We start from the raw sequence: 22,489 nt of genomic DNA, 5'->3' as shown, positions 1-22,489 counted from the left end.
ATTTTATCCCCAAAATGTGTCTCCAAAACTACACTAAGGTTTTCAAATAACCATGCCTGATTTTCACGGGGTAGGTGTAGTACTCTGATATGAAACATCAGCGGTTCCTGATTCTATAGTCGACTTATGGTAGTTATCAATCTAAGGGTTTGTGGATGATATAGAAAAAGTATTAAGCGAGAAATTAACCAAGAATTTTCAATGACCCTAGCCTGAGGGTTACATACAGGGTGGTGGTCAGTGATGTGAATTTAAAGTTCTAGTATAGCAGTTATCTCTCTAAAGATTTAGGACTTGTGACCATTAAATTAATCTTTAACCAATGCTGCCTCTGGTATAATAAATGATTTCTAGATCTCTTTTTAGATTTAAACAGTCATCTATTATCGTTGGGATTTTTGATCTCCTCAACCCCTGTGCAAATATCAGCGTGGAACCACTGTTACACCTTTCATGGTCGTTATGGAAGTGATCAACAACTGCGGATAAGTCAACAGTCTTCTTGACCTTCTTTCTGTCTTGAATATGAAAGTACGACAATAATCTTCGCTTCATAAGAAGCATTTAGTGGTGTGAAATTTAAAAGTTATGTTTGGCACTGTCGTGCAAATCGATTTAGATTGAGTCCAGTAGTGGTATGATAGATGTTTGCAAAATGTTTCAGAAACAATGAACGTATTCAGTATCAATAGAAGTCTCCTTTATTGAAAGAATGTTGGCCGCTGGTCTAAACTACATGATACATGTACCATTAACAAAACATAAGCACAGATTAACAGATAGATAGATAGATAGATAGATAGATAGATAGATAGATAGATATATAGATAGATAGATAGATAGATATCTGCACTGATAACAAGAGTTAAAATTACAAGATTCTTGGAGTACAAATTTACGTTTACTTCTACTTTGCAAAGCAGATAAATTTCTCATCTGAAGTGCTTTCAGAAAAAGTTTGGTAAATTGTAGTTTACAATACAACTGAAAGGTCCAACGTTCACATACGAAAGGACTTTTTGATTCAATGGCTATTTTTGTCTTCTTTGTTTTTGTTTGTTTATTGAGGTAATGCCATGTAGTCTACAGATCCCAATTACTACACAAGTTGTACAGAACATGTGAATGAGAGATAATTTTACACATGAACTAAGAATAAGCTATTGCTTTATTATTCGCTATAGCTTATATTGCTTTAATCATTGAGTACCTTTCAAAACTTGAGTGTATATAATACAAATTTTATATCTTATATTCAACATCGGTTTTTTACTCATTTTTATGGGCAGATAAGAACTTATCCACTGCAATTCAGTGATATATTAAGATAAACAAAGTTTACTACACAGTTAAAACAGTTCTTTTCCTGAACTATTTCGTAAATATTAGTTTCTCTCGTACAGCAAGGTTGTACAAAGCCTCTCCAAAACCACGAGAAATAAGTATATAATTTCTTTTATTAGCCCATATCTTACAACCCGATGATGGCGTTCATTGCAGTCGCATATTAGAACATATTTTCCAAAGTGAGACATTTAGAGTATGTTCAAGTAGCATTTTACTGGCTTCTTAACGTAGGCTGATCGAAGACTATCTCTTCCTATTTCACCCATAGCATAACTGTTTGCTGTAGAGTTTGTAAGTTTCAATACATATTCACTGCAATATAAAACGCATTATTAAAGCCCCCCATTTCAGTTCCATACGAGAGAACAGGCAGTATCTTAGCATAACGCTTTTAAACGTTGTGTCTTTTGATAATTTACACGATAAGCAACTTGCATTTGACTGCAAATAAGACCTTAAATGCTTCCTCAGATAGGTTGTTTTGGCAGTTATACGAGCCACCTCGTGAAGAGAACAACCGCATTTGTTTTATTCAAATGAACCTTTCCCATTCATCACCATAAGGTTCAAGTCGATTAAGTAAGCGCTGCATTTCAGTTCGCGTTTCAATAACAGGAGTATAACAACATACAGCTTAAATATACCGTTTATGTTTACACTATAACTGCCAATGGCAATGCACTTGGAATTCAAGATAAAAGAAATGGTGACCTAATGCAACCTTGACGCACAACAGAAGAACAATGACGATACATATTCGTCCTTTAGTTGTCCCATCACAGGTGTTTACATCCGCATATCATTTGCTGAACAAGCAATTGCCTTACTTTCGTTGAGCTTTGAATATTACAATAATTTTGTGGTATACGAAATAAATGTTATTCCTCTGTTTAAGGCTTCTTATAAAATTGAGTCATGTAGTTTAAATACAAGTAGAAAGATGAAACTGTCTTTATTATGTGTTACAAATGAAGAAAGGTCTTTAAGTATACGTGTGAATAAGGCCTGCCAGTATTAGGTATAGGTAGTAAATTTTGTCATAGTTCTATTCCTTCGTGAAATGAAAATGCTATTTATTGAGATTCTCGAATTTTCTCTTCGACGTAGTATTTCTAAGGTCCTGATGCTTTCCGGATTGGTCACCAACCTTACCGCCACTTTATGAAACTGAAGCCAGTACTTTTCGTATTGGTCATCTTCCCTACCGCCACATTATGAAACTGGAGCCAATAATTTTCGGATTGGTCACCTACCCTACCGCCACTTCATGAAACTGGAGCCAGTACTTTCCGTATTGGTCATCTTCCCTACCGCCACATTATGAAACTGGAGCCAATACTTTCCGGATTGGTCACCAACCCTACTGTCACATCATGGAACAAGCCATCATTGAACCTGATCGCTAGCATTTAAACGATAAAAGGCCCCCATATTTCTGACATAAATAATTAAAGACGTGACACTCATTCTCACTTAAAGGGAATATACTGGTAAATTTGTAAAATGTGAAAAAAATAATGTCATTGTCTCACTCTCATTTTAGCTTCCTGCGCATGAATTAAGAGAAGCAAAGTTAAAATATCAAGGAAATCTTCCACATGTGTAGAAAATGTTTGAACATACACGTGCGTAAGGTCTATAGATAATATACGTGCATAAGGTAAATAGATAATACATGTACATAAAGTCAACAAATTATAAACGAGCGTAAGGTCTATAGATAATACACGTACATAAGGTAAATATATAATACATGTGCATAAAGCCAACAGATTATACATGTGCATAAGGCAAATATGTAATGTTGTTAAGTTTTAGTTTAGTCTCAATCCTAATTATTTTCGAAACAAAAGTATCCCATGAGCGACGTTCTTGTAGGAAGTTGATAGGCCGTCATCATTAATTCATATAAACATGTGAAAACTGTTGTTTGTGGAAGAGGAGTATTACACAGTCTGTGTTGGGTCTCATTTGTACTTTCCTTGTTATGTTATTTTTGTGTGAGATCCAAACGCTTTTCCTTGATCTTTTCCTTCCTGCTTTTTATAAAGTTCTCCACTATCCTCAGTGCTTCTTCGGGATTTTTCACCTCCTCTACCCCAGCGCGAACATCGGCGGGGACCTCAATCAAGCCATTCCTAGCCAGTTTAGATTTGATCACTAGCCTCAGACAAGTCCGAAAATCGGTCTCTTTGATTATTTTCTCATCTGAAATAAGTATAAGAATTGTGAATGGCGCCAACATCTGGTAATACTTTAACTGTACCTATTGAACAATCCCAGGGGGGAGGAGATTAATGAGTTGTGAACATTCTATTTGGAAATAAACAACAATAACCGTGATTGGTGCATTATGTAATAGTTGTAGTTTCTGTCAGGTATAAAAAGTTGAGTCTCTTGGCAATGTGTGAGGTTATATTAATTCATATCTAGATCATGTTTTGTATTTTTATAATTTAAAAACAATTCAACACGTCTTTCAAGATGTATCTGTAGTGACTGGATAACTCTTTCTCTACTAAGTTCCAGCACAGTTATCTCCCTTGTATGGAATGGCGTATCCGGTAATGTCCTTGTCAAATTGACAATCAAATATTTCTCTCTATGATAGCATGTGAAACGCATGCTGAAGTAGGATAGAAAGTATACTTATTTCACAAACGTTAGCACGGAGGTATATGAAAAACCAATTGTCACGTGATACCAGTTAATGGTAGTCTGACAATCAAAACTGTCGAACCTGATAAGTATGATGATGGATGGTTGAGTTCTCGTTGCTATAACAATCAATGCTCTTAACTTATGGCATCGACAGGAAGACATGAGGCCAAATTTTCAAGAGTATATCATATATTTTTCACCCAATGTAAGCACTTTAGCACGCTTAGAGCCTACCCAATTTGTTCGTATTCTATCTACATAGACTGGTTCATTCACCTGAGGCCCCCAGTGACCGAGTGGCCTAAGGCGCTTAACTTTAGAAATAATGCACGCATTTAACCTCTGTCTGCTTGAGTTAGAATCTCTGCTTGACCAAACTAGCTTTCCATTTGTTGATAAATACTGTCCGCCATCTTGCGTCTCTCTTGTCATGAGAAAAGGATTTAAGCCCCTCATACCAAGACTTTTTTGTTATTGAAGCACATCAAAGCACAATCTGGTGGTTGCGATTTTCACACTATGATGAGCTTATTTGAAGTTCTTTGAAGAACGATGTTCCAAGAGGAATGCCAAAATCGATTGAAACAGGGGTGCTAATTGTTATGAAACGAATATGCCTACTAATTACAATCAGCTGACTTTGATTAAGCATATAAGTTTTATTAAATATACATGAATGTTAATGCAGCCAAATATGGCACTCTTCTCGTGCTATCGCTGTTCAACCTACTGAAATGCCTGTCCATAATTGCAACAATGTACAGGAGCAAAGCAGGTAAAATAGACAATTTTAAGAAATAAATCTCACAAGATTCATGATCATGTGTGTTCTTCATTTACTTTTGCAGGATTTATGTTGCGCTAAGTTTAAATTTTAGCGTGATTTTCACAACAGCTAGTCCTCAAAGCAACCCTGCATCTCCACCAAACAAGTGAATATACACGTGAGTGTCTCAAGATAAAATGGGAATGTTGCAAGTTATCTGATCAGCTGTGTTTTATGTAATATAAATAATGCGGCCATAGTCAGGAATCAATAACAGAGGCAAAGATATATGCTTTAAAGTTCATATGTATGAGCAGATTCTGTCACGATTCAACCACATCACAGGACGAATGACACATTGCTGCTCGTCCTACGAGTTTCAAGATGACAATGACATCACTAACTGGTTTTGGTTTTTGTAAGTACGTGAGTGGCTGATCACACCAATTTATGCCCTGAATTGTATGTGTCACGCTTGAATTGATATGCTGTTTGGGTTTGCTTTATCAATATTGGACTTGCTGCTTTTCTGAGATCTACGCTGCTCACACTTCTGCCATTCACCAGCAGTTCTACTCCATACATAATGTGTAGCTCCAGTATGGATGAGACTCCGGCAGGCGGTTCGATCCTATGTGAGATCTTCCCATGACTCTGGGTCGATGTTGAAGTGCTTCAAAGTTGACTTGTGGGACTCTTTTAAGCGTTCATTCTGACCAACCTAAGATCACCTTCCCCCTTTCAGGCCGTAGAAGATTTTCTTTGGTAATACCTCTTCTGGTGTCATGGTGATGCGTCCTACCCATCCCATCTGTGATTTCAGCAGCAGAGTGTGGATACTTGGAATGCCTGCTCGTATAAGAACCTAGGTTTCTGGGACCCTGTACTGCGATTTTATCCACAACAGGTTCCTCAAGCAACCAGCGTGAAAAAGATTTAAAGTCTTAACCTGGCGTTTGTACAAGGTCTATGTTTCCGAAGCGTAAAATATAATTCGCAACAATGGCTTAGAATACCTTAAAATTTGTGCGTTGACTGATACCTCTGCGCTTCCACACATTCGCAGGTATAATGCGAAAATCCACACATGATTTTGCAATTGCTGCGTTGGTTTCATCATCGATATAGACTGCACATGACTGTGCTGCAAAGTTAGGAGAACTAGTCTACAGCCACGAGGATGTGGTCATTTATTGTTATAGTAAGCTCTACAGAAGGCTTTCCTGGTGAGTGTCTTCATGGTACTAATTCTGAGACCGAAATTGTCACAAGCTGAAGAGAAATGATAAGTGCTGTGTTCCATGTCAGGCTCAAATTTGGCTTTCAGGAAACAGTTGTCAGCAAATATGAGATTATGAACCGTCACTTCCCGAGACCTCGTCTTCGCCTTTAGTCTTCTCAGACTGAACAGCCTACAATCAGCCCGGTCTCTGATGCAATTCTTGGTGGTATAGTCACGGATGACCTCAGTAAGTATGGCGTAGAACATCATACAGAAGAGGGTTTGGGCAACAACAACCATGCTTGACGACATTGGTGACTGAAAAAAGTTCAGATGATTCAATGTAATTTACCACACGAGAAAATGTTCTATTATAAAATCGCAGAACCTCTCAAGATCAATTTTCTTTGGGGAACACCATTTTGTCATGATCTTCAAAAATACTCCACGGCTGACTATATCAATGTTTTCTGTCAGGTCGATGACTGTCGTGTACAGGTTCTAGTTCTATTCTTGGCATCTCTTACAGAGTTGACGAGCTGCAAAAAACACCGTGTATGTCGTCCCCCGTCCTTTCTTGGAGCCACCTTGACTTTCTCTCCCGATGATTGTCGCATGATTGTATGTTGCCTTATCTCTTGTTCAAGTGGACGATGAATGCATCTTTGAACTTCTTGGGTACAGTTCCCCGAGTCCGCATTGTTTGCAGAGTCCAGCCATTTTGTTTGCCCCGTGCCAGCCTCCGGATTAATGGGATTATGCTTATCACCTGCTCTGAGTGATTTGCCATTTTACAGCAGGTGCATTGCTTTCACTGGTTTTACATCTCTGAAGGATCAGCAAGTTATATGTTGATTTTCATTTAGGACAGTCGATCATTTACCTCCTCGGTGATCGATGATTGTTGATTTAGGATGCTGCTGAAGTGTATTGTCTATCTTTGAAGTATCTTCTCTTTTTCATCGAGCAGTGTGGCTCTGTCATCAATCAGTATAGGAGATGTTTCTGATGACGTTGGCGCATAGATTGTCTTCAAATCGTCATAGAAGTTCTTCATATCATTAGTGCCTACGTAGAACTGAACCACAGCTGCTAATTCCTCAAAAGTGAGTCTTGTAACTCCCTCAGTTTGTACTGAAATGTCCTTTTGGTGTTGGTTAGATTGCCGTCATGGGTGATGAAATGTTGTCTTCAAGATAAGTCATCTGTAGCCGATGTTTCTCATTCAATAGTCTCTGTTTTGCAGCATCGTTCTCATCAAACCAATTCTGATATTTACTTGACGTTTAAATGTGATTTGACGGCGGGTCTCAGACGCAAGTGAGTACACAGTCTCAAAAGGATGCCCATATTTCCTCACCATTCTCGTACTTTGTATCCATTGTATCCAGCTAGCTGCACTGTTCTTCAAAAGATGTACGTATCACAGTTTCTATTTGTCAAGTTGGCAACATGAAGATTTATGGGCACTTGTTGGTCTTGTGGTCATCTGCTAGGCTGAATCTAAATATTGAGTTGGAATATTTTGAGCCTGTGGTCAGTCGGACATTTTACACTTCTTAGGGCCAGTCACTCGAACATCCTGTATGTCTCATCTCTTGACGATGGCGTAGTTAATAAGATGCTAATGGCTGGAGCGTGGATGCATCCAAGACCTGGTTTGGCAGATGGAATACTGTGTTGGTGATTCGAATGTTCCACAACTACATATTGAGTGGTTATACTGATAATTTGACCCACATTGATAAAGGCGTCCTAGTTCAAGGGTCATTAAGTATTTGACAACTGGTGCTAATGTGGCATCGCACATAGGTGACGACAGAAATAAACTAGTAATTGTGGTTTATTGCATATACAACAAATATATATGGAAGAAATTTCTTCAGAAAACTATCTTCTGACCAAGATTCTTTGGAAGCAAATGTTGTTGACTAGAGAAACAATAGATGAAATTAACATGGTATAAATATTGCTAGATATTTCACTTAACGTTCTCAAAAACTACATAAACCTGCTTAATAAAATGTCAATTGTTAAATCATGCAAATCACGCGGGCAATATCAGACTCGATTAGGCCTTCTCTTTATGTTGGTGGTTTCTTTGAAAATGTTTTAGTTCCTGTTTCCAACCAGTTTTACTTACCTAGCAAAGACCATGCTTCCTGTCCGTCGCTGATTGGTCGGATCCATCTTGAAGTCCGGATATCAGAAAGACCAGACGCTGCAGGTGGATAAATCATCCATACAATATCCAAAGCTTCGGACTGCAATAGGGGACGGTGGACATCTTTCTGGAAAGTGGCACTTTTGTCCGTATCTAAAGTAAAAACATGTAACGATTTATAGCCCATAAATCAGAAAGCCTGGATTCTAACTAGTATATTTCTGTCCATCACCTTCAAAGCGAACGAACTTAATGGGAATCATTCTTAACATATATTCATCGTATACACCCGATGCTTGATTTTGGCATGATCTTCCGTTCTTTCTTTCGTTCGCATGTCGTCAGACGCTTACTAGGTAGATTGAACAAGAACAGGCAAATGCAATTTGACTGACATATTTATATCCGTGTATAGGTGACCTGATTAAACTACAGTGGATTACAAAAACTGAATTAAAATATTTACATATTTTGAAACCCTTTGGATCTTGACTTACCTCAGTTAAAAAAAAAAGTCAAAAACGAATAATACAATATGGTATTTGCATGCATATGTAGATGGTCTGGAAATATTTTAAGTTATTAATTTACAAATTTGCAAATTGTCCAGACGTTTTAAAATTCTTTTACTTAAGATTGTTTGGTCAGCAGTGGAAAGAGGGGAGGATACGTGTTTAGACTGCAGTGGAAGATGGGTTGATACGTCTTTCGCATAAAAAAAAAATACTAGCTTAATTTGTAAGAATTATACTGTCTCTCTAGTTTAAAATAATGATGGACATTGAAATCGAGTTATGGAAAAAGATATGACGATGATAAATATGAACTTGTGTACCGGAGAAACTCGAGCTGTACATTTCTATTGCATAAAGATGTCCAAATATGTGAAACAGAAACTCGAACTGCACATTCATATTACATCAGTATATCATAGTATGAGGAAGTGACATAGAAACTCGAACTGCACATTCATACTACATCAGTATATCATAGTATGAGGAAGTGAAACAGAAACTCGAACTGCACATTCATATTACATCAATATATCATAGTAGGAGGAAGTGACATAGAAGCTAGAAATGCACAATTGTATTTCATCCATATGTCACAGTATACAACACTGAAATATGCACTCAAACTGCAAATTCGTTTCACATAAATATGACATAGTATGCGACTCTAAATATATACTTAAACTGTACATTTGTAATAGATAAATATGACTTAGAGACTCGAATTAGAGCTTAATATTACAGGCATATTTATCTTTGTTTGTTTCACCCTTTGATGCCGTACTGTAAATATTTTCTTAGATTTAGAAAGGTCGTTTGGTAGGAAGTTATAGTACTGACTGTATAGTTGATATCTAAGAGAGTAAATGAGTATGAATTTGACCACATGCATAGACAAATCGACGAACCCTTTTGTGAAAGGAGCAGAGCCTTGAAACGTCAGACCCGTGAAATGAAGAACACACACGTTCCAAGTTCAGCGATATAAACATATAATACAAAAATCATAAATTTAGGCTGGAGAACAATCTGTGCAATACATTTGATCAATCTTTATAAGTCTCGCAAGAAAAAGCGCAGTAAGTGGCAATGTGTTTACAAAAGTCGCAAATACACTCTAGGAACAACGTGTTCTCCGAAAGTCGTAAACGGACTATGGCTACAGTTGTTCTCTCATTGGTACACTGACATCATTCGTAGACAGGTCATGTATACCTGTATTGGCTGATTAGCATAATATTAATTTCAACTGTCTAAAGCGGACAATACTTTGGAACCGATCTGTTGTCGGTTGTGGGGAGCATCAACGCTTATTAAGCCGAGATATCTACGAGAGAGAGAGAGAGAGAAAGAGAGAAAAAGAGAGAGAGACCTACCGGCCAATTTTGAATGGATTTCACATGCTAAAACACATCCCTCGGGGGGAAATATACTCCACAGAATTTCCAGTGCCTCGTGCAAAAGAATTCCGTGCTGCTGTATTCTAGGTGTCAGTGTTTGGCATAGGACACATGCAGCTGTAATTGCGATATTAGTGACATAAGCTTCTCGAAATTACATATCTCAATATATTTGTATTGCCAACACACCATAAAACCCTACTTTACAAACCCAGATATTATATAGTTTGTCTTTGCCATGAAAGGATGTGTTATACTATAACAGTGATTGTATTTAAGTGTTATATTTTACCTTATCGATGATTAAATTAATCATATATTTTTACCTTTAGCTTTCATTTTATGCGCACTTTTATTTAATTCCTTTCAATATCTTTAGATTTTATATCAGCCTCGGATGCGGGAGGTCGCAGTTTCGCTTCCTGGCCGAGTCATACAAAAGACTTATAAACTGGTACTAACAACTGCCTCTCTATGCGCTCAGCATTAAGAGGTTAGTATTAGGACTGGTCGGCCTCGTGTCAGGATCATGTGACTGACTGGGACATGATGCAACTTGTCTGCGGCATGGTGCCCCAGCGGTAAGCATCATTATAAACTGTCACTGCAGACATCGTAGCGATGTGACTTAAAGTTGAACTTTTATTTGCGCTGCAAAGCTACTATATTTGCCACCCCACCCACCCGGCAGTTTATGCCTCCCTTCATTCCAGTGTTGAAAAGGAAAGACGTGAAGAAAATTAAAATGCATAAAACTTCGTCATTTTATTGATGCGTTTATAGTTTAGAACTCGACTGTCGCTAGGGAGTCACTAACACTTTCATCTCTCGTTGCGTTTCAAACCAAACGGAGGTTTCTGTACTAACACGGCCTACATATTTGCGTCGTGAGTTAACTTGTATGCATTGGTAATAATAAATCTATTATTCTTGTAACTATTTAATGTGCTTGTATTGATATTTAAGAGCATATTTTACCCTTTGTTTTCTTCAACATTTTTGTTGTTGTAGATATTATAATTGAAATTAAAATCATTGGATGCAGACGACGCAGTGTTCACCTTCTATGTATATGTCCACGTTTCGTATATTTTTATGATATACTTCATACTAATCGTTTCTTTATAAAAATCTGAAAAGGCATGTGTATGCATGCTACGAATGGGTTTGGCGAAGACTTTAATAATTTTTGACGTGCTTTTAAACCCTATATCTAACTGCCTACCTACCTTTCTACCTACCTACCTACATACACATATACATGCAGGCATGCCTACACCCCACATACATACATACATACATACATACATGAGAGTGCCATGCCTACCCCCCACATACAAACATGCATACATAATACATACATGCAGACGGACAGACAGACATTCAGACGTACATGACTGCCTACCTATCTATTTATCTCCACACGATATTGTCTGTTAAATCCTTCATGTCTCTTATAAATTTAATTCCATCTGCGAATCTATCAATAACAACGAACTGTAAATTCATAACAGATTATACCAACAATCTCGGAGAATGTTGATGGTGTTACGAGATTTCAGCATAGTGTGCTTGGTCTTTTATAACCTGTCCCTAGCTGCGACCACAGTAGAACGAATTACGACTGAAATAAATGTAACAATATAGCTGAAGAGGGTTTTTGGTCAAATAATAGTTCTACAAATACAAGCAATTGTGGCTGTGTAATCACGTTGACAGGAATAATGGCATGGCGTCTAAGGAGTAAAACTTGTTTGTATGTGTAAAGAGTCTGCTAGGAATGATCGCTAGAAAGGGTTACCGATGTGTAACATTAACGGCAGCCTGGAAATAGCTATTTTGTAAAATCCATTCATGAAATAATTCACGTTCCTCCATTTTCTTCTGTCATACATTGTTCTGCATTTCTTAATGGCACTTTCAGTTTTGGCATTTTCTTTGAGCACGTTCTGGATTCCAATCTCGTTTTGACATTTTCTTTGAGCACGTTCTGGATTCCAATCTCGTTTTGGCATTTTCTTTGAACGCTTCTGAATACCAATATCGTTTTGGTATTTTCTTTGAGCACGTTCTGGATTCCAATCTCGTTTTGGAATTTTCTTTGAGCACGTTCTGGATTCCAATCTCGTTTTGGCACTTTCTTTGAGCACGTTCTGCATTCCAGTCTCGTTTTGGCATTTTCTTCGAACACTTCTGGATACCAATATCGTTTTGGCATTTTCTTTGAGCACGTTCTGGATTCCAATCTCGTTTTGGCATTGTCTTTGAGCACGTTCTGGATATCAATCTCGTTTCAATGGTACAATTTTTAGGGTCTATATAGTTTCCTGTAGTCAAAGGGAAATTTGTCAGTTTCACAGTCTGTATTTTATCCCGTAGTCAAGAGAAATGCGCACCGTAAATGAGTCCCTGTTAACTTGAACTCGATAACGAATTATGTGGTGTACTAATCGGAAGAAAAGGACAAATTCCATAAACATCTAAAAAAAAGCAAATGTAACTAAGAATAATGAAACTACCAACTCCATTATTCTTCTTCTTGTTATTCCTTTTTCTTATTTTTATTAATTGGACCGTTCGTCAAAAGTAGCGATTTTAATATACCACAACTTCTTGACAATTATAAGCCAGTTTGGCTTTCTGCAATAAATTACATTTTTAACTGATACCGATCCATTTTTAAATATTGACTTGACAGACATTATTCATGTTTCAGGACTTTCAACGTTTTACAATGATCTCTGTTTCTTAATGACTATTATTACGTAAGAATCCACCCAACATATGCAACGAAACAGACACTTACGATCTATGTCTTTTCCGAAATCAATAGATTAGCTGAAACAGGACCTTCTTTTGTTCTTATGGCAATATATTTCTTGAAAGAATCAACTTTGTTCTGCTTGGCAAGTATTCCAAAACACTCATTTACCATCACTCTCTTTTCCGCCCTTATGTAGTCGCGATTCGCTTTATAATAAGAAGTATGAAATGACTGTAACCCAGAGTAAATTCATTCCAAACTTAAGCGATATCGGGATCAATGGTACATGAATTCGTTACTTGCAGTGACTGAACACTGACTATGGCTATGGTTGGTATAGATTAGCGCTTCATTAACAGTATTTTCTAGCGAACAATGCAGAATGTTATTGGAAACCCTGTTCTTGAAGATTATAATTCCAAGATAGCAATGTTTTGCATTTGTTCGATACAAAATCCCACTTTTTTAAAGTTTCACGTATAAGAAGTAAACAGTCGTTCTGACCAATAATTCATTTTTGTAACTGTATATCTTTAATCAGTTAAGATACGGAAATTTCATCTCCAGTACGCCAAGGTCTGTACTACTCTTAGAAATGTTATATGAGCCATCCTTCATTTCACACTTACTGGAAACTGAAATGCTGGTACAGATATCGTCTACACGAATAACTGTTGCAAATGCTTTAGTAAGTCCGCATCATCAACGTATACGATATAGGAATACCGACAGAAATATATGTAGTTCCAAATTAGGCAAAGGTGAGAAAACTGTCGCGAGGTAAACTAGCCTGACGGTGACGTATTTCCGTATTCATTGTGCTGCTGGCACGCACTAAATGAAATTGAACACCTCAATACCTGATGCAGCCATGTTAAATTAAATGAGAAAAGGACTGCAACCCCATTTAATACCTTTTCAAGCAATAAAAGAAAGATTAAAGACGCCGACTATACATAATTTGAACAAAAATATTGCTAAAATTCTGAAAGAGATTAAATTAAGAGCAATGCCAATAAGTATAAAAAATTTTGCTACGAAAAATTCAGATTTGTATGAAATTGTCATCTTATTTTGATTATTTTTTTTCTTTCCTACAATAGAACTAGACATGTAAATGTATTAACACAGGTCTACTGAAAACGGTAATATAATTTCTGGGAAATAATTAACTTATTGCAATTGTACATCTTAAACGACTTAAGGTCGTTGCAAAATTCCAAAGCCAGTACTCAAAAAAAGTTGTACTACTCTGATCATTTCTAGATAAGATACTTCATTTTACAAATTAAAATCTTTAATGGACCTGTCAAATTGAAGTATTGTAGCAAATGTTGTCTGCTGGTGTTGTATAGATAAATAACTGTTGCACAGTGTGCGTGGTTTACTAAGTATGGCCGCGTGATAAACATGTTAGATAAAGGAATTTTAATGGAAATATCTGTAATTTGAAGATAGTCAAAAGTGAGATTACCTGTTGATAAGCATAATAGCTCGACAGTGAAATATTTCCGGATTTATTGTGCTGTTTCCTCAAAACAAGATGATGTATATTAAATTAAATTCAGCACTTCCTTTCTTGATGCAGTCATTCTAAATAAAATGGGTAGGAGACCACAACCCTATTTATTTCAGACAATCCAATTAATTAAAGAGGATGAATAGGCAAAATGTAAACAAAATTATTGCTAAAATTCTTAAAGTAATTAATTTAAAAGAAATGCCAATAAGTATAATTTTCGACATCAACTATATAGATTTGTATGACTTTGTCATGTTCTTTTTGTTTGCATGCTTACAAGAGAATTAGACATCTAAGTAAATCCGAATGAGGTTTAATGCAAACGGAGATAGTAAACCTCTCGAGAAAAGACTTCACCAAAACGTTGAACAGGAAATAAGCAATAGTACACGATGGACACATAACAGCATTAAATAATATACACCATACACAGATAGATATGCAAAAATCCTAAGCGCCTGCGCACTCAGATGAACCTCGTATATAGATTTACGCCAATGAGATCGTATGTATGAACGTGAAACCACGATTAATATTTCATTCTTTGTCTTGACGTTACTGTATTTGATATACTAAGTGACCACTCTGATTGGCTACCAAAATACAATTTAGATAATTATTTTCTTTTGGTTTGAAAGATGTTTGTTAAAGATAGAGGACAGTGGACATTGTGGAAATGAAGTTGATATATTTGTATATGTTTCTGAAATATTGGAAGAAGTAATCATAACTGAGGGAAAATGCATCAAGTCTTTTAAAACAATTGAGAGAGAGAGAAAGAGAGAGAGAGATGGCCTTAATTACTACAAAGATAGAAAATACCATTACGTTAGAAAGACAGATAGTTCAAGATTGTTATCATTACAGATAAAGCAAGAAGAGAAATATATAAGTTAAAATGCTTGATTGTTTTCTGTGCATTAGATTTGTGACACATGTTACAATGTAGCAAAGGGATTCAATGCCTAAAGTTACAATGCAGATACGTTGCTGGAATTAGTGCCTAAAGTTATAATGTAAAATACGTGCTATATTTAGTGCTTAAAATTGCAGCGTAGGTAACTTCCTATATTTAATGTCTAATGTTACAATGTTGATACTTTGTTAGATTCATTGCCTAACGGTACCATACAGACACATTGCTAGATCTATTAACTAACGTCAAAATGTAGATAGCTTGCTAGATGTATTTGCTAAAATTACAATGTTAATGACTTGCTGTATGTCACGACTAAAGTTACAGTGTAGATAACTACTAAATATATTGCATTAAGTTACAATGTAGATAGCTTGCTAGATGTATTGCTTAAAGCTATTACTCTGATAACTTGATGAGTGTAATGCCTAAATTTAGAACGTAGAACTGAAATGCCTATTGTTACGGTGTAGATAACGTGCTAGATTCAATGCATAAAACAACACTGTAGATAACTTGTTAGATATAACACATGAGTTTTCAATCTAGATATCACTATATTCACAGTCTAAAATGACAACGAAGAAAATGTGCTATATTTACTGCCTGACGTTACAATGCAGATAGTTATGCTAGATGTATTGCCTATAGTTATAGTGCAGATAACGTGCTAGATATATTGTCTAAAAGTAACAATGTATACATTTAAAACGTACAGTTAATATTTAGATAACTTGCTAAGTTTCTTGCCTAAAGTATATATATATATATATATATATATATATATATATATATATATATATATATATATATATATATATGCTAAAGGTACAATGTAGATATTATGTTAAAAGTATTGCCTAATTTTACAATGTATATAACGTGCTAGATCTATTACCTAAAGTTACAACGTAGATAACTTGCTGGATTTAAAGCCTAAAATTACAATATAGATAATTTGCTAGATTTATTGCCTAAAGTTGTAATGTCGATAACTTGCTTGATGTCATGCCTAACGTAACATTTTAGAATTGCAATGCCTATAGTTATCATGTATAATACTTACAAGATTCAATGCCAAACGTAACAATTTAGAATTGTAATGTCTATGGTTACCATGTATAGTACTTGCTAGATTCAATGCCAAACGTAACAATTTAGAATTGTAATGCCTATGGTTACCATGTATAGTACTTGCTAGATTCAATGCCAAACGTAACCATTTAGAATTGTAATGCCTATGGTTACCATGTATAGTACTTACTAGATTCAATGCCAAACGTAACAATTTAGAATTGTAATGCCTATTGTTACCATGTATAGTACTTGCTAGATTCAATGCCAAACGTAACAATTGAGAATTGCAATGCCTATGGTTACCATGTATAGTACTTGCTAGATTCAATGCCAAACGTAACAATTTAGAATTGTAATGCCTATGGTTACCATGTATAGTACTTGCTAGATTCAATGCCAAACGTAACAATTTAGAATTGTAATGCCTATGGTTACCATTTATAATCCTTGCTAGATTTAATGCCAAACGTAACAATTTAGAATTGTAATGCCTATGGTTACCATAATACTTGCTAGATTCAATGCCAAACGTAACCATTTAGAATTGCAATGCCTATGGTTACCATGTATAGTACTTGGTAGATTCAATGCCAAACGTAACCATTTATAATTGTAATGCCTATGGTTACCATGTATAGTACTTGCTAGATTCAATGCCAAACGTAACAATTTAGAATTGTAATGCCTATAGTTAGCATGTATACTACTTGCTAGATTCAATGCCAAACGTAACAATTTAGAATTATAATGCCTATATTTACAATTTAGAATTGTAACGCCTATAGTTAGCATGCATACTACCTGCTAGATTCAATGCCTAACGTAACAATTTAGAATTATAATGCCTATAGTTACCATGAATAATAATTGCTAGATTCAATGCTTAAAGTGAATTAATTTCTAAAATCCAATAACTATCAACATATTATCTTCAATGCAGAATTACAAATATTGCTTGCCCCATATGATGAATTTTATCAAAGATGGTTATATTTCACGAAACCTGGAACTGTTGGAAAAGATGATTGCGATCAGTTGAATCGATGTGCATTGTTTGATTGGTATGATCCTATGCAACAAGGAAATTTTTACATTGGATAAACACCGTCCAAATCTTATCAAAATTAGTTTTAACAGGTCATATGAATACAAGTCAAGGAACACATGGGAATCTTGACGTAAATTTTATGTGTTAAGAAAAGTCAAGGCACTCAAAGGGATATTGAAGTAAATTGTATATGTTTTATGAGCGCAAGTCAAGGCACACATGGGGATCTTGAGGTAAATTATGTTTGTGTCATGAGTACATGTCAAGACACATTTGGGAATCTTACTGTAAGTTATATGTGTGTTAAGAGTATAAATCAAGGTACAAATGAGAATTTTGCTATAACGTACGTGTGCTTTATATAGTTCGTGTTCGGCGTGCATGTAAATCCTGCTGCAAATCATGTATGTTTTATGAGTTCAAGTCAGAAGCATTTATGAATGTTAATCTAAACGAGGTGCATTGTATGAGTTGAAGTCCAGGTGCGCATCTGAATTTTGGTTTACATTAAATGAACTTTATACGTTCAAGTTAAGGTAAACATCTAATTCAATATTTAAATTATGTCCCCGTGACGAGTTGAAGTCTGGTCACACAAGGTTTTTTTATGCAAAGACTTTAAGTGCAGGAACAGAACTGTATCATGATGTATAGTGTTACAGCGCATGTCCAGACACACATGAGAATCCTCATGTAATTAGGTTGTGTTTAATGACTTTAAGTCCAGGCACATAAGTGTATCGTGATGTATAGTGTTATAGCGCTGGTCCAGACACACATGGGAATTCTCATGTAAATGGGTTGTGTTTTATGACTTTAAGTCCAGGCACATATGGGTATCTTGATGTATAGTGTTATAGCGCTGGTCCAGACACAAATGGGAATTCTCATGTAAATGGGTTGTGTTTTATGACTTTAAGTCCAGGCACATATGGGTATATTGATGTATAGTGTTATAGTGCATGTCCAGACACACATGGGAATCCTCATGTAATTAGGTTGTGTTTTATGACTTTAAGTCCAGGCAAATAAGTGTATCGTGATGTATAGTGTTATAGCGCTGGTCCAGACACACATGGGAATTCTCATGTAAATGGGTTGTGTTTTATGACTTTAAGTCCAGGCACATATGGGTATCTTGATGTATAATGTTATAGCGCTGGTCCAGACACACATGGGAATTCTCATGTAAATGGGTTGTGTTTTATGACTTTAAGTCCAGGCACATATGGGTATCTTGATGTATAGTGTTATAGTGCATGTCCAGACACACATGAGAATCCTCATGTAATTAGGTTGTGTTTTATGACTTTAAGTCCAGGCACATAAGTGTATCGTGATGTATAGTGTTATAGCGCTGGTCCAGACACACATGGGAATTCTCATGTAAATGGGTTGTGTTTCATGACTTTAAGTCCAGGCACATATGGGTATCTTGATGTAAATGAGGTGCATTTTGTGTTGAGACCGAGTGACAAATTGGGGACGTTAACGTAAATGAGGCGACGTTTCAACTTTAAACTCATAACAGTACCAGACAACCTCTACCATGTACCATATTATCGAACGTACATCCTCTGGTAGCTCCTCGCTGTCTTTACTCGATTTTGGTTTGCTGTTGTTGTTGTCATAGGGTTTAACGCCATTGTTCAGCACACGATAGGCTATACATGGCGGCCAGTATTAATAGTGGAGGAAGAACCAGGGAGACAGACAGAGGTAACATGGCAGTGATCCGTGACCGAGAACGCTTTAGACCACTCGGCCACTCGGGGCCCACGATTTTGGTTTGCATCAAATTGGTCAGAATTATTCCTACAGTAGCCGTAACAAACTTGTGAATGCAAAAGCGAGTAACATAAAACTGGAAAAGTGCTTACCAAGACAAAAGGTTTTCTTTATCGCCTTTTGTATCTGGACAAAAGACTTGACATCATAGGCATAAAACACGTGATCCTTAGACGTTGCTATTGTAGATAGTTCTGTTTCGTTCGTCGTCGCTCCGACTCCTGAGTGTAGAAATTATTAGAATCTATGAAAATACGAACTTCAACAGATTAATTACCTGCTTCAATGCGACCTGTGATAAACTGCCAATGAGATGTGGCGCATGAGTAATCCACTTGGACCACTGACCAATCATACTTACAGCGACCTATGTAGCATAGCGCCATGAACTATGAACTTGTTTACGCGTGCAACAAGTATCAAACAGAGCATTCTAATATATTTATTGATTTGACTCCATAATATCTACATATTCAAATAATCATAACGTCATTATTATAGCCAGAAAACTCACAACGATATACTCAAATGTTTTAGTTTGAACTTTATTGATTGGGGTCACTGTATATTTCTTTCATTTCGCTACATTTGAATGAAATTGCGTGCATTAACTATAAGTCGAATGTACCAAGATTATTGTATTTAACAATGTGAACACAACATTTGATAAAGAATGAACATGGTTTATTAAACGTTCATGGAAAAGCTGTATTTAATAGGATACATTAAATTTGTATACTTGATGTATAGCCGCCAATACTCTAAAACTCAATATTATAAACTAACGTTTTAACAGTTCTGATATATGTACCTATTGCGAACACACGTATCCCACTTTCGTGAAGTGCGCGAGCCTCTCGTTTCGTTCTTTCTGCGTCGCTGGAGTTCCCGTCAGTCACCACAATCGCTATCTTCTGCACACCAGGTCTCGAATCCTTCATAAATAAAAATCCGTAGTCGCCTTTATTTATATTGTTTTCTATTCTTATTTGTGTCGTTGTGTGTTTTGTTTCCAATATTATTCCTTTCTTGTGACACAACAAAACAAACCGCTAAGGGAATCCGAGCACTAATAAAATGGTAAATATTTAAAAAGAATTACGTCAAACCATTTTCAGCATCATTGTATGTATCTCAAGCATGTTTGACAAGGGAACAACACACATGGAAAACAGCAGTCAACAGAGAAAGACTTCAGTGAAATGCTTATTGTAAATTTCTTCTCCCTGACAAGAAAGAACATTCCTTACATGATATTATTAAAGTTTTGTTGGATAAACGTGCTATATGAATGTTCTTGAGTCCGGAAAAGTTACAATGAAAAAGATGGAATTTGTTTTTATTATCTTACAATATTTGTCCTTCTACAAGGCACTTCTTTAGTCCACACAGTCAAATGAATCTTCCACAACTGCATTTGTATTATTATTCACATCTTGTATGTCTATGTTTTCAACGCCTCATTCCGCTATAATATGTTTCATTATATTTTTGTATCTGACTTCATCGAAAGCTATTCGAATTGTGTATAAAGCTTGATTGCGTTCATATTTTCTCTTCTTTCGCATGTGAACATTTAAAAAATATGAAATAGTCAAACGAATAGCTAATAAGAAAAGCAGTACCATGTTAAAGACCCCAACAATTTTAATACAGCATGATCTATTAGAAACAAGCATGCATTATAAAGTAAACTATATTGTTTTATGCAGACATGTTGTTGCTCTAGAGAAATTTGCATGAATACCTTAAATATGTCCAGCATCAACCTCAATGCCAGATCTGTTCTTGTCAATCCTGGTCGTGCCTCCATCTTTTCTGCAATAACCGATATTATATAATAACGTGTATGATCAACTACAGGCGTGTTATATTTGTCGGTCAATCGCTCTGTCCCAACATGGTTAGAATTTACGTTTAGGTTAGTATTGGTCAATATTACGGTTCATCAGTAATCCAAGAAAACATTTCTAATATATTTTGACATACTTATTGTTCTTTTTTTTCTACTTTCCACTAAGCAAACACGATAAAAGCTTTATTTCGTGCATCATCGACAAAGGGTAATTCAGTAATGGATACAAAAGATTCTATCTAAAATGAACATAATGCCTTTAATACGGTTGGTGACTTGAGGTTTGGCTTTAAAGGTAGACTGGATTACATATTTGTACTAACTTGCTCTCAAACGTTTTGTTCAAAATTCAAAATATTCGCTGTCATACTGAATGTAGTCTGGAGCATTTTGACTACTGTTTTATCATATTATCATACCATCCCATCTGTTATCACTCCTCTACCGAGTTTAAAAACAAAAGGAATCAACGATTTTAAAGATGTACTAAACGTAGTCATTCATTCATTGTTTTATAACTTTTAACCTGATAGTCTCCAGGGGATCTCAAACACTGTCAACATGTTGTCGTTTCTAATTAAACGGAAGTCTCTTTAGTAACATAATCACCATATTTGCGTGGGCGAGGCAATGTTTTCAAAAAAACATACGATTTTTTTAATAATCTTAATAATCCCGTAAATTTTGGAGTTACGCCTCTTTCGCCTCATGTATACATGAATTCATCCCTTCTGTTTGTTCAATTTGTTTTCGAAATATTAAAACAGGACATTGTAAATACTGGATACAGACAACGCTGTTTTACTGAAAATCAATGTTCTAGAAACCAGAAAAGATAGCGACAGTCAGACTAGAATAAAATGACTACGTTTCAGGTTCTTTTGTATCCTTAATGATTTTCGTTTCTTAAAATCGGTTGGGGAGACCAGTAAACTGGAGGGTATGCAAATACTAGAGAAGGATGGTTCAACTTGAGATATATTGATCAGGGTGATCCATCTTGAGACGTACTGATTAGGGTGATTCATCTTGAGACATACTGATCAGGGTGATTAATTTTGAGAGATGCTGATCAGGGTGATTCATCTTGAGACATACTGACCAGGCTGATTCATCTTGAGACATGCTGATCAGGGTGATACATCTTGAGACATGCTGATCCGGGTAATTCATCTTGAGACATTCTGATCAGGGTGATTAATCTTGAGCCGTACTAATCAGGGTGATTCATCTTGAGACGTACAGCTCAGGGTGATTCATCTTGAGACGTACTGATCAGGGTGGTTCATCTTGAGACGTACTGATCAGGGTGATTAATCTTGAGACATGCTGATCAGGGTGATTCATCTTGAGACATGCTGATCAGGGTGATTCATCTTGAGACGTACTGATCAGAGTGGTTCATCTTGAGACATACTGATCAGGGTGATTATTCTTGAGACATGCT

The 22,489-nt window shown here is 36.1% G+C and overlaps 1 protein-coding gene across 2 annotated transcripts in view; it reads right to left on the bottom strand.

The window, feature by feature from the left end:
- Positions 1–678: 678 nt before the first annotated feature.
- The window catches only part of LOC149777829 (uncharacterized), a 41,054-nt gene continuing 19,243 nt past the window's right edge, over positions 679–22,489 (bottom strand). Inside the window, exons 11-16 of one of the 2 annotated variants that reach the window (XM_089938268.1) lie at positions 20,935–21,005; positions 19,999–20,122; positions 19,280–19,408; positions 10,049–10,189; positions 8,140–8,313; positions 679–3,555 (exon numbers count right to left, since the gene is read on the bottom strand). In XM_089938268.1, coding sequence (XP_089794394.1) covers positions 3,338–3,555; positions 8,140–8,313; positions 10,049–10,189; positions 19,280–19,408; positions 19,999–20,122; positions 20,935–21,005 — 857 coding nt within the window. In that variant the 3' untranslated portion in view covers positions 679–3,337. The remainder of the gene's footprint in view (positions 3,556–8,139; positions 8,314–10,048; positions 10,190–19,279; positions 19,409–19,998; positions 20,123–20,934; positions 21,006–22,489) is intronic. The other variant, XM_089938269.1, reaches the window with a different exon arrangement.

The sequence above is a fragment of the Sinohyriopsis cumingii genome, chromosome 17 (genome assembly GCF_028554795.1).
Source record: "Sinohyriopsis cumingii isolate HCF-2022 chromosome 17, ASM2855479v2, whole genome shotgun sequence".
Classification (NCBI taxonomy): Eukaryota; Metazoa; Mollusca; class Bivalvia; order Unionida; family Unionidae; genus Sinohyriopsis; species Sinohyriopsis cumingii.
Note: the sequence above shows the minus strand (reverse complement) of the source record. Positions and strands in the feature narration are given on the sequence as shown.